Source organism: Notamacropus eugenii, chromosome 5, assembly GCF_028372415.1.
Source record: "Notamacropus eugenii isolate mMacEug1 chromosome 5, mMacEug1.pri_v2, whole genome shotgun sequence".
Taxonomy (NCBI): Eukaryota; Metazoa; Chordata; class Mammalia; order Diprotodontia; family Macropodidae; genus Notamacropus; species Notamacropus eugenii.
This window is the reverse complement of record NC_092876.1, coordinates 130,270,675-130,283,528: the sequence shown is the minus strand read 5'-3', so window position 1 is coordinate 130,283,528 and position 12,854 is coordinate 130,270,675. Positions and strand designations below refer to the sequence as shown.

General features: G+C 40.2%; 1 protein-coding gene and 1 long non-coding RNA gene across 7 annotated transcripts in view; one reads left to right on the top strand and one right to left on the bottom strand.

Moving 5' to 3' along the window:
• XRRA1 (X-ray radiation resistance associated 1) overlaps window positions 1-12,854 on the bottom strand; it is a 117,077-nt gene that overhangs the window by 40,114 nt on the left and 64,109 nt on the right. For all 6 annotated transcript variants that reach the window (XR_011967396.1, XM_072610835.1, XM_072610838.1 and 3 more), the window contains one exon: window positions 217-314. Coding sequence is in view for 5 of the 6 variants with exons in the window: in XM_072610835.1 (XP_072466936.1) it covers window positions 217-314 (98 nt within the window). In the remaining variant the exon portion in view is untranslated. The remainder of the gene's footprint in view (window positions 1-216; window positions 315-12,854) is intronic.
• LOC140505161 (uncharacterized) overlaps window positions 6,462-12,854 on the top strand; it is a 49,456-nt gene continuing 43,063 nt past the window's right edge. The window contains exon 1 of the long non-coding RNA XR_011967398.1: window positions 6,462-7,126. This is a non-coding gene — a long non-coding RNA (uncharacterized lncRNA). The remainder of the gene's footprint in view (window positions 7,127-12,854) is intronic.

The window sequence follows — 12,854 nt, the reverse complement described above, 5'->3', positions numbered from 1 at the left end:
AGGCTCCAAGAGTGGTAGGTAGGTAGGTATGGCAGTACCAACAACATGATTCAAGCTTGATTTTATTTCGAATTCAACTCTGAAAAGAATAAATTAACAACCAAAAGATAGCAGGAAGCATAGTTTTAACACCTCCTGTGAGGAAGGAGCTCTACACCCACAATCAGAGAGATGACAAGTAGGCACCCTCTCTAAGCACATTGTCTCCAGACTTACTTCCAAGAATCGAAACTCTCCCGACTTGATGCTGATATTTTTAATTCCATTGAAACAAAGTTCCAGTTCCTTTAAAACAGGAAATGTGTGGAATATCTCTAAATGGGGAAATGAGAAATATAACATCTGTATCTTTCATCTCATAGAGACTTAACAAATTAAACACACACACACACACACACACACACACACACACACACACACATCGAATACAAAACCCAAGAGATAAATACTACAATAATAAATACAGGGAGGTTTTTTGCACTACTGCCATTAATTTATAAAGAACATTCAAATTCATTAAGAATTTATTATGGAACTACTATGTGCAGAGCTGCTTAGCACTGGGGATGAAGAGATACTCCCTGATGACATTCTAGTTTATAATCCAAACGATTCTTACACTGTGATTTAGGGGCAGAATCATGACAGCTTGGAATCACAGAATGTTAAAATAATAAAATCTTAGAATTGGAGACTTTTCTAATGTTACAGAATCAAACTTAAAATCATAAAGTCTCAGAATTAAAGCATTATAAAGAGCTTAGAATAACAGACTTTTAAATACAAGCTTAGTCACTGATTCTCTACTGATGTCCTTATCTGATGCCTCCTCCCCACCAGGGAAGTGACCCCAGGTGCTCAAAGGTCAAACCAGTGGAATGCAAACTCTGGCAGTCCCTACAAACCTGGAAAGGCTGTGAGGGCAGGCCCAGTGACACAATAGGTCTTTAGAGAGACTTATTGCCAGGTTGGTCAAAGGTGATGAATTTTTTCAGCCCTACTGATTCCCCCAAATCATCTCCTAAGTTGTACAAGGGCTGAAATATGTGTCATTGAAGGCACTACTAAGACCAGTGGGATCACAGACCTCTGAAGTGTTGTAGTAATAAGAATCTTTAAATTAGAGAGAAATCTTGGAATTATATTCATGGTTGGTCTCATAGAATCTGGCAAGATTACAGAATTTTAGAATCGTAAGATCTTAAAATCAAAGAATATTAGAATCTATGATTCTACATGTTATAAAATATCCTTTCAAGTGTAAAGTACCATTCATAGGTAAGCAGTAATTCTTGGACTTTTTTTCGGTATTTCTTCTTTTAGAGAGATGACAAGAAAACAAATTTGTGCCCAGGATTTAGTAAAAACAACAAAACAAACAAAAAACACTTTCCCTAGTTTGACCTGGGTTATGGTTCATAGGACTTTATAATGTCAGATCTGAAAGGGACCACAGAACACAGGCCATAGAATGTTAGGGCTAGAAGGCACCTTACACAACATTTCGTCTGTCAGAGTAGAAAACCAAGGCAAAGTGAATTGCCCAAGGTAATGAGAATCATAGGCAGCAGTGAGGCTAGAACCCACATCTTCCAACCCCTTTTCCAGGACTTTCTCCCGTGACAGGTGGATGTTCACAATGATGACCTTGCAAAGTCTTTAACTGTCAAAAATTCAACTGTGTTCACTAGGTTTTACCTCCAAAGTCAGGAAAGTAGAATCAAACACATTAAGATTTTCAACAGTAAGGAAGATAGCAAAGGAATATTCAAATCAGCACAATGTGAACAGAGCATTCAATTAATAGAGATTTTAGGACCTTTTTGATTTGTCCTAAAGCTGCTTCCTTCATACTTGGTGAGGAAGCTCATTTAGGAGGAACTAGAACGTGTCCCTCTTATTCCTGACCACGTGCTAGAAATACACAGCCTCACCTCTTAGATTATGACAAAGCACTGTCTTAAGAAAAGGCAGTGTTGTTGGCTAAAACGTCTTCAACTGGCATCAGGACACCTGGACTTTTGACCTAGTTTTGTCAAAGAATTAGTGTGTGACTTTGGTCAAGTCACCTCTCTCTAAGTCTCAGTTTCCATCTGTAAAAATAGAAGTGTTGTTCACAAGCATGGTACTAGTTTCGTTTCTCAACCTGATGACAACCCCAGAGCTTGCCCTACTATGTATCCCTTGGGCTCTATCCACTGCAACACCTAGCTACCCAGCAGAGAGATTAAGGCTAGATAAAAAAAAAAGCCCTGAGAATAACCTACATTGACATGATAGCTGAACATTTTTGGGCAGTGATGAAAAGATGAAATGAGATAGTATAGAGAGGGGAAAAATGGAGGCCTAGGACATAGTCTTGGGGGGTACTTATGGTTAGTGAATGTGACCTGGATGAAGACATAGAAAAGGAGACTGAAAAGGAGTGATCAGACAGGTAGGAGAAGAACCAGGAAAGAGCAGTGTCAGCAAAACCTAAAGAAGAGAGAGCATCCAGGAGAAGAGGGTGAACGCCAAGGTCAAAAGTCAAAAAGAATGAAGACTGAGAAGAGGTCACTGGATTTAACAATTAAGAAAACATCGGTAATTTCAGAGAGAGAAATTTGAGTTGAATAATGAAATCATGAGCCAGACTTCAGAGAATTTAGAAGAGAGCAAAAGGAGAGGAAGTGAAAGCAATGAGTGAAAATAGATTTCTCAAGGAGTTTAGCTATGAAAGAGTTAGGAAGATATAAGGTGATTGCCAGTAGGGTGGATCAGATTAAGTGATGATTACATAAGACATTGGAGGCATGTTTACAAGCAACAGAGAACAAGAGGGACTGAAGATTAGTGAGCATATGAGGATGATAGAGAGGGCAATCTGTTGATAAGGATGGGATAGAATGGGTCACTTGTTTGCCTTGACAAGGAGAAGGGCCACTTCATTAAAGACTGAGGTGAAAGGGATGGCCTGAGATTTTTTCAGTGAAGGATGAAGTGATGTCCTCAGCTAAGAGAGTCAGGAGAAGGTGCTACATAGGAGATCTGAGAAATGAGAAGGTTTTGAAATGCCACTGTGGTGAGTGGTATACAGAAATAATCAGGGAGGTGTAAAAGTATTGCCTTGCTACAGTGAGAGCCCAGTTGAGATTCTGTAATGTAATCTGTAGTTGATCTTGTTAGAATTATTTGGGGATTTTCTCTAGTTCTGTTCAGTAGCATGTGAATAAGAGTAAAGGCTATGGATGGTGGGAGTAAACCAAGACTGGGGTTTGGCATGGCATGACTGGCAATAGAATAAGATGGCAAAATGATCAAGTACAGAAGATAAATTAGAATTGACCTGTTCACCAAAGGGATGAGATAGGAAAGGGGAAAGAGTAGTGCAATTAGAAGTATCTGGGAAAGAACTGAGGGATGAAGGAACTGGAGGTCATAGTGGGGACAAAAAAAAAAAAAACAGGATGAAGGGTGATAAGGCAGAAGATAAAATGATAAGATTATGACTAGATAAAGGAATTTCAGAGTTAACATGGAAGTAGAATACTTGTGAGTGATGGAAAAATTAAGGGTAGAACCATTTCTTTTTGTAGTTAAGGCGGAGGGGCAGGTCATGGGAAATGAGTAAATTGTGGAACTGGGAAGTTATAGTATTTGAAAGAGTATTTATATGCATTTTAAAGTCCCTTAGTATGATGGAAAGAGTTGGGGGGGAAGAGAAAGATTGTGGTCTAGGCACTGAATTCAGTGAGAAAGGAAAGACAATATTCTGGGTAGTGTGGTTAAATAATAGCTTAGAATCATGATTGGGTGATAAGTTTCAAGTGAATGAATCTCAAAGGAGGAAAGGTTACTGAGTCTGAAACTAGAAATAGGTAATGAAAAGTATTCTGGCTCTGTCACCTTGACCAGTGAGTTAAGAGAGAGGAGGTTATGGGTAAAAGTACAACAAGTACTGGAAAGAATGGCCAGGGATGCAGTGTCATCAGAAGGAAGCCAGATCTCAGTTAGAACTAGAAGAGGGAGTGGGAAAGGAAAAGGTTTAAGATGAAAGGAAGTTGTTAGTTTTGGGGAAGGTATTCCAGAGAGTACAGTCAAAGGGGCAGGGAGATATGGAGTAGAACATTTCATAGGGATGAGTTGAGGAGGGTGCTGTTCATTCTTCATTCTGGAAGAAGACCAATGACTTCAGTGAATTGAATTTAAGTGAGGCAGGGCTGTGCAAAGTCATCAGCCTCCACTCATGGGAGTCTAGTGGCAAGACATAGGTCAGGACAACTGATGATGGCCCCTGAGGAGGGTGAGAGTTAGGGATAAGGCAATGGAGATGGGGAATGGGGTTTTTACTGTGACCTCCAGGGGTTCAGAATCACTAAGGGGGTGTGTGTGTGTCTGTGTATGTATGTGACAGAGAGAAACAGAGACAGAGAGAGAAACAGAGAGAGAGAGAGAGAGAGAGAGAGAGATTATGATGGGGGTGGAGTATGAAGAATGAATCCACACAGAGTATCAGGGGCTGGAAAGAGGACTGTGGAGGGAAGCAGGTGATTAAACTGTTAAAGGCCTTCCCCTGAAGTTCAAATTTATAGCAGGTGGTAATGTTGCATCCTGTGAGGCCCAAAATGTCCACCTCACTGCAAGCAGAGGTAGGTGAAGGTGATGGCTTGGGAGGATCCAGAGAGGAGGCAGATACTGGTAATTCTAGGTGGATCTGATCCAAAAAAAAGCCTCCAGAGCACTGGAAAAGGCCTTGAGGTGAACATAGAGGCCACAGACAGGCAGCCTGGATCAGGGCTTACACAAGGTTCCCTGGGAAGTCTTTGGAGCAGTGGAAAATAGGAGAAACCAGTCAAACAGGTAGGAAGAGGACCAGAAAAGAACAGTGTCATAAAAAGCCAGGAAGGAAAGTATCTAGAAGGAAGGAGTAATCAACAGTATCAGATACTCTAAAGAGGTCAAGAAGAAGACTAATGAGAAGTCTTTAGATTTGTCAGATAATAGACCATTGGTACCTTTGGAGAGAACAATTTCGGTTGAGTGATGAGACGAAACTAGATTGCAAACAGTTTAGAAGAGATGGAGACGTGGAGGGATTGAGTGTAATTTTTGTTACTAAAAAGACTGACTGAGAAAGAGGAGAGGCATAGGAAAATAGAGGGAAGGGTAAGATCAAGTGAGGGTATTTTTAGAATGAGGAGTTTTGGACTTGTTTGTAGGAAGCTGGGAAGGAAGTGCTAGACAGGGAGAGATGAAAGATTAGTGAGAGAGAGCAAACAATTGAGTGGGAAATATGCTGGAGAAAAGGGGAGGGGATGGGATCAAGGGTACACAACAGAGAGATGACCTTGTCAAGATCAGTAACCTCTTCATCAGAGACCAGAACAAAGATGAAATTCTGGGAGGTGATATCAAGGGGCTGTGGGATGAGGAGGAGAAGAGAAGGAACTCTTGGAGAATGATCTTGAGTGAGGACCTGGCCTGAGAGGGTAAAATAGGAAGAAGGGGAAGGGGATAAGCATTTATTAAGTAGCCACTCTGTGTCAGGCAATGAGCTAAGCACTTTACAAATATTACCCCCTTTGTTTCTCACAATGAGTTTGGGAGGTAGGTGCTGTTATTATCTCCACTTTACAATTAAGGAAAATAAAGATGATAAAGGGGAAGTGACTTGCTTAGGGTCACACAGCTAGTAAGGAATTTGAGCTCAAGTCTTCCTGACTCGGGGCCCACTGCTATATCCACTGTCTCATCTAGCTGCCAAGAAGGCAGTACTGCAGGGGATTTTAAAGAGGAGATGGGGAATAGCCAGATTTCAGAATTCTTCATCATGGAAATGGAACATACAGAAGGTGCAAGATCAAGGGTGTGACCATCTCTGTGTGGCCATCAGGGAGTGGTTGAGTAACTCACGGGAATTTAGATTGAGGAATTTGGAGATTAGGGTATTAGAGGGAAAGCTAATATGTATGTTGAAGTCCACTAACATGAATACAAAAATTGAGGTGGAAAGGGAGATTGTGAACCAGTAACTTGTCTCATCGAGAAAGAAGAATGAATGTTTTGAAGGATTGGTGGAGAACAGCTACCAGTCTCTGGATTGGATGATGTTTGGATAGTATGAACTTCAGTGGAGGAGAGATTGTTGAATGATGGAAGCTTATAAAATTTAATTTTTAAAAAGATGACAGTTTAGGCTAATTTTACAAATGAACAAATTGAGTACCAAAAGAGTTGGGACATTTATGCCCAAAGTAAAATAGTAGCACAACTGGGATTCCAATCAAAGTCTCCTGATGCTTAGTTTAGTGTTCGTCCCATTGTACCATGTTGGTTTTCAGTCCTCCCCAGGAGAACCTTTCGGGACTCCACTTATGGAGAGGGTGTCATGCTTTCAAACAGTCTTGAACTAATTCAGGGCTAGGTTTTCCTCAGGGAATCACATTCAGTTTTTCCTTACCAATGAGCCATAAGAACATAATTCAAATATATATATGTATATATAATATTTATACATGTATATATCTCTCCTTCCCTCCCTCTTTCTCTCCTTTCCTCTCTCCCTCTCTTTCTTTGTCTCTCCTTCTCTCTTCTGTCTCTGTCTCTCTCCCTCTCTCCCCCTCCCTCTACACACTCACACACACACAGCAACAACACACACACCCCTTCCCCCAAATCCAAAAACAACCGGTACATGGTGTTCTCAAACTGCCCTTTCCTTATTGGCAGTTGAAGTTATCTGAAGTACTTTCAATATTGTGAAATCCTAAAATGGACTTGTACAAAGTACCCTTCAAGGGAAAGGACGAAGGAGTATGAGTGATTATAAAGCTGATCTGAGGAACTCAGGCACCAATGTCAACATTCTCTTGGCTCAGACCTGCCCATTAATTCCACTCAGTCAATGAAGTAAGACTAGAGGTTTCCACTGGTCCATAAACAAGAACTCTGAGAGAGGTGAGTGATGGTGAGATATAGGCAATGTTTACATAGGGTCCTTGATTGAGAGATCATCTATACTCATCTTACTTGTATAAATCACCTTATTTTTACAGATAAGGAAATGGAGGGTCACAGGATTTGTTGCTGTAAGGAAAAATGGACCATGCAGATGATATCAAGGAAAGATTTGACAAATTGTGATCCTGTAAGTAGATTCTTCTATAATGAACTCAAATCTCATCCAATATAATCTCATAGATGAGGAAACCGAGGTCCAGAAGTGGAAGGGACATGTCTAAGGTCCACGCAAGTTAGCAACAAAGGCTCCTCAGTTCTATTCCAGAACTCTTTCCACTACATCATACTTTCTTGTTGTAGTTGTGTCACCCTGGACAAATCAATTAACATCTGTTTGCCTCAGGTTCCTCATCTGTAAAATGGGGATAATAACAGCACACACCTCCCAAGAGTATTGTGAGAATCAAATCAGAAAACTGGAAAGCATTTAGTACAGTGCCTGGCACATAGTAAGCATTATACAAATATTAGCTATTGTCACTGTTGTTATATATAGGGCTTTGCTCAGTTTGGAGTTGAACATGTGTTCATCCTTAAAGAGGACCCCTCATCTCAGAGTTTGTGGGAGTGCTCCATGACTTGTTGGTTCATGATCATGCCCCTGGTCCTAGTCAAAGGTCAAAGGCACAACTTAAACCCAGGTTCCACCTCCTACACCACACCTCTCAGCCCTGGTCAGAGCAAGTGCTTGATAAGGGGTTATGGAACTGAACTGAGTTGAACTGAACTCCCTGGCCACTTCATGATGAGGAAAGAGTCTATGAAAAGTCCATCAGTTCTGATACTAGTTGCTTTGTTTTACTTTTTTCTCACTTACTCTTAGAACTGAGAAGGTGGGGAGGGGCTGCAGGACTCAGGGGTGGGCCAGGGGGCAGGTGGCACTGTATACTTGGTTCTGTGGGGATGCTTCAAGTGCCTGTTAATAACTTAAGCTAGTGGGGGCTCATTGCCTTAACACTTTTACCATAGTATTTGAAGTAACCAGACAATGGGAGGAGCTGGTGGCATATTGGATTAAACCAAACTATAGATAATGGTAATAAGAGGGCCTAGGATTAGTGTAAGGGAAAGACCATTTGAGTCACAGCAGAGCTTGCATGCCCACAGCATTGAGACTTGTTTTTTATCCAATACACGTGATCACGTATCATAGAATTAGAGAAGTAGTTATCATCCAGGTCAACACCCCCACTTCACAGATGGGGAAACTAAGTCTAGAGAAGGGAAGTGACTTGCCAAAGATAGCACAGGTAGCAGATACAGGGTTTAAACCCATGTCTGTTCATTCTAAATGCAATGCTCTTTCTGCAAGAGTGCCCTAACTATGCCGGTTTCTGGTGGTGGTTCATGCCCAAAATCAAAATCAGATTCCCAGAAGAGGCATCATGGTGGTAGTAGGGAGGGGGGTCAGTAGTTCCAGGCACCACAGATTAAGAACAGATTGCATGAATCACATCATTTCCCATTTGAGATTTCAATCAATACCTAGTCCAACTCACACCTAAATAAGAATTCCTTCTCCAACACATTTAGCCTTGGCTTGAGGACTTCCAGTGAGACTTCCAATGGGACTTCCACTCCCTCCTGGGGCAGCACATGCCACTTTTCTGCAGCTTCAACTAGAAAATTTTTCCTCCCATCAAACCTAAATCTACCTCTTTGCAACCTCTTTTCATTGCACCTGGAGTCAAAGCCTAATCCCTTTTATATGTGACAGTAAAGGCAATTATCTTGTCTTCCTAAGTCTCCTCTTCTCCAGGGCAAACATCACTAGCCGTTCCAATTGATTTTCATAAAAACATGATCTTGAGACTCTTTACCATCTTGTTAGACCTCTGTTGGATTCTCTCCACCTTATCGATATCTTTCCTCAAATGAGGTGCCCAGAACCGAACATAATGCACCAGATGTGGTCTGATCAGGAAAAATCACAGGAAGATTGCCTTCTTATATGTAGAATCTGTACTCTCTTAATAGAGCTCGTGCCATCTTATACTGTGGACTCATAGTGAGTTTGCAGTCCACTAAAATCCCTCGATCTTTGAAGATCTTTTAATCATTATATAACTATTCCATTTAAGTACAATCTTGTACTTGAGAAATTAATTTCTTGAACCTATGTAAATCTTTATATTTAATCCAATTAAATGTCATATTATGAGTCAGCATGATTTTCTAGCTGGTTATCTAGTGTAACTACCTTTCCTAGCTTTGTGTGATGTGCACAGTCGATTAATTAGCTGTCTATCCCTTTAACCAAGTCTTGGGAAAAAATGTTAGGCCACACAAGGTCAACCATAGATTCCCCCCAAGGCACTTCTCAGAACACCTTATTTTAAGATGAAATCAGACCATTGAAGACTAATCTTTGAGTCTGACCATTCAGCCAGCTCTAAATCCATCTAATTGTGCTATTGCCAAACCTCTATCTCTCAATCTTTTCCACAGAAATAGCATGAGAAACTCCAATGCTTTGGTAAATAAATGGGCAAACTAAATTGGCAACATTCTTCTAATCTACCACTTTGGTAATGCTGTTAAAAAAGGAATAAAATTAGTCTGGCATGACTTGCTCTTGCTGAAACAATGCTGGCTCTTTGTGATCAAGGTTTCCTTTTCTAAATGTTTACCAAGCATCTCTTTAATATGTTCTAGAATTTCCCCAGAAATCAGTATCAAATTCCTTGGGCTGTAGTTTGCAGATTCCAATCTTTGTCCTTTTTTTTTCTTTCCACATCAGAACAGCGTTTGTCTTGCTTTAATAATGTTGTACTTCTGTTCTCTTAAGATCTTTCAAACATCACTGACTGGTTCAGCAATCACTTCCAACAAACAATTCTTTCAATACTCAAGGTTCGTGGGGCACAGGTGACTTGGATTTATCAAGAATAACTAAAATCTCTCTTATTACCTCCCTACTTAAGCATTGATCTTTCCAGTCCAAAGGTCATTCTTGGAAGAGAAAGCAAAAACAAGGGCAGAATTGAGCAGTTCTCTCTGTTGTGAGTTATCACTGTCTCATTCTCCTCAAGCAGCAGCCCATTCCTTCTCGTCTTCTACTTTTCCCCAACGCAGATTCAAAAGGATCATTTTTTTGTCATCTTTTCTTCCCATCCTCCACTTCATTCTGAGTGTTAGCACTCCTGGCAAGGAAGCTTTCATATTCATCTGTTTCTTCTGTATTTATATTTTAAACATCTAAATTAGGTGGCAAGCTCTCCATGTATTCACATAGGCCTCTTCAAACAACTACAGTTTCTTTTACCATGTTCCCCATAGAAGACATTCCAGTTCTTGCCTCTTTATCTTCACCCAGACTAAAATAATCTTCCCTCTCACCTCTGCCTCTTGGAATCCCTGGCTCCCTTCAAGGCTCAATTCAAGTACCAAGTCCTTCTAGAGGTCTTTCCTAGGCCCAACAATTGTTGGCACCCTCTCCTTACAAAATAATTGTGCACTGTTGTTGTATATATCTTGCATTTACTTATCTCTGAATATACTGTACTCTCCTAGAAAAAAAGTAAGCTTCTTGAGGACAAGGACTGCCCTACTTTTGTATCCCTGATACCTAGCACAGTACCTGGCAAACAGCAGGTGTTTAATAAGTGCTTATTGATTGTTTTCTCATCCTAGTTATTTTACTTTGAGTCTTTATAATTTAGTTCCTGAGAGTATCCCAATTTCCTGGGCTATCACTGTACAATTTAAATTCATGGTATCCTACATATCCTTCCTTGAGTCCTTTGAAATTATAGGCTCTAAGGAAGAATAGTTATTTCACAGAATTTCCATCATTTTCACCCCTGCAACCAGTTCTTTTCTATTGGTGATAATCATAGCTTGAATTGTTGGTTCCTCTACATTTTGAAGGATGAAATTATCATAAAAACCAGTCAAGAACTTATTAAGTTCTTTGATTTTGGCAGAGAGAGAGAGACAGAGAGAGAGAAAGACAGACAGAGACAGAGTGGAGAGGAAGGGAGAGAAGGAACGAGAAAGACATCAGTAGGTATCTGGACTATAAAAATCTCTACTACTACTGTATTATGCCTCTGTGCCACACTTGTACTCTTTTTCCTGAACTTCTCATCTATTTCCTCTTTCTGTCCAGGTGGTCTGTAGCATATTCCCATGATAAAAAAAAAAACAACAACAAAACATTTGTTTCTTCCTCCAGTGATCTTTACTCAAATGATCTCAACTATGCTTCCTCTGGATTTCCTCTTAAGATATCCTGCTAACCCCACCATAACTCCACTTATCCAATTCTTCTTAAAGTATGAACCTAAGAGACACATTCTAGGCATTCTACCAAATCTCAATGATACATATGATGTCAAATTTATCTCCTCATGTTAGGGCCTTTAGTTCAGGTCTTGTTCCCTAAAATCTAGACTTTTGGATATAAACTTTTGAGGCTATGGGTTTCACTATTGATTATTTTCTTAGGTTTTGTCTCTTATGAACTTTTTATGTTTCAACAACACTTTTCCTTCATTGCAGCTTCTTTCCTTGGTATTTCACTTGGTGGATATATATGTATACATATATATGTGTGTATGTATAGATAGATAGCATCTTTATTCTCCCATCTTCTGTAGTTTAAAGTGCCTTTGATTAGATTTGCAAGACATAAGGCAGACACATTCTTACCTGCTTTGGTAGGCGTACTTCATCCTGACTGAATCTGCATTCTTATATTTTAAGCCATGTTTCAGAAACATTCTCAGACGCTGTCTTCTTAACCAGCTGTTCACCTCCCAGATTAGTTTTTTTCTGTGTCTTTTGCCTTCAGTGGATAGCAGTGATGAAAACACAACTTGTGCCCCTGAGGTCTTCAGTTTCCAGCCCAAGACTATATATTTTTTGGCAAGTCTTTCTAAATTCCTTCTGGCAGTACCATTTGTACCCACATGAATTACCAAAAGTGAGGAGTAGCTATCTGTTTTGACAACTTCTGTTATCTCTTGGATGTGTGCGTTTGTCCTTTGTTGCTGAAGAAGACCATGCCATCAGAGAAATAATGACATGACTTGCACTTGACTTTGTTTTGAGTGAGGAAGGGCTGTGCAGGTCACCAGTCTCACTTTTCCTCCAGGGCCATCTGAATCCAGTGACCAGATATGACGAGAGATGGTCCAGGATGAGGCAATTGGGGTTAAGTGACTTGCCCAAGGTCACACAGCTAGTGAGTGTCAAGTGTCTGAGGTGAGATTTGAACTCAGGTCCTCCTGACTCCTGCACTGGTACTCTATCCACTACACCACCTAGCTGCCCTATCTCTTGGATACATGCTCCAGGAAGACATCAGGTCTCTCTAGTGCTACTGGGCTGACAAATAACTGCCTCAGTTCCCCTTGGCAGGCAGTCACCAATCACTACTACTCTAATCTTCATCTAATCTTTACTTCTGTCCTCTGGAGCCAAGCAGAATATGTCTAGCCTCTTTTCCACATGAAAAACCTTTCAAATACTCAGATTGTTATTGTGTCTCTTGACCTTTTATTTTTCCCAAAAGAAACATTTTCAGTTCTTTCAGCTGATTCTTGTATGGCATGATCCTGAGGTTCATTTTTTAAAATAACATTCTGACTTCCCACCTCTCATTGGCCTCTGGATTGTCAATGTCCTTCCTAAAATGTAATATCCAGAACTGAAGATACTAATTCCATATGTGGTCCAATTAGTGCAGAATACAATGGTACAATTAACTCCTTTATACTTTTTACTGTCGCATTAGCTATATATCATGTATTTATCCTATACCATATTAGTTATATGCTATATCTCACTGTTGACTCATACTGAGTGCAATTTATAAAAACCTTCATATCTTTTTTTCAGATGCACTTCTG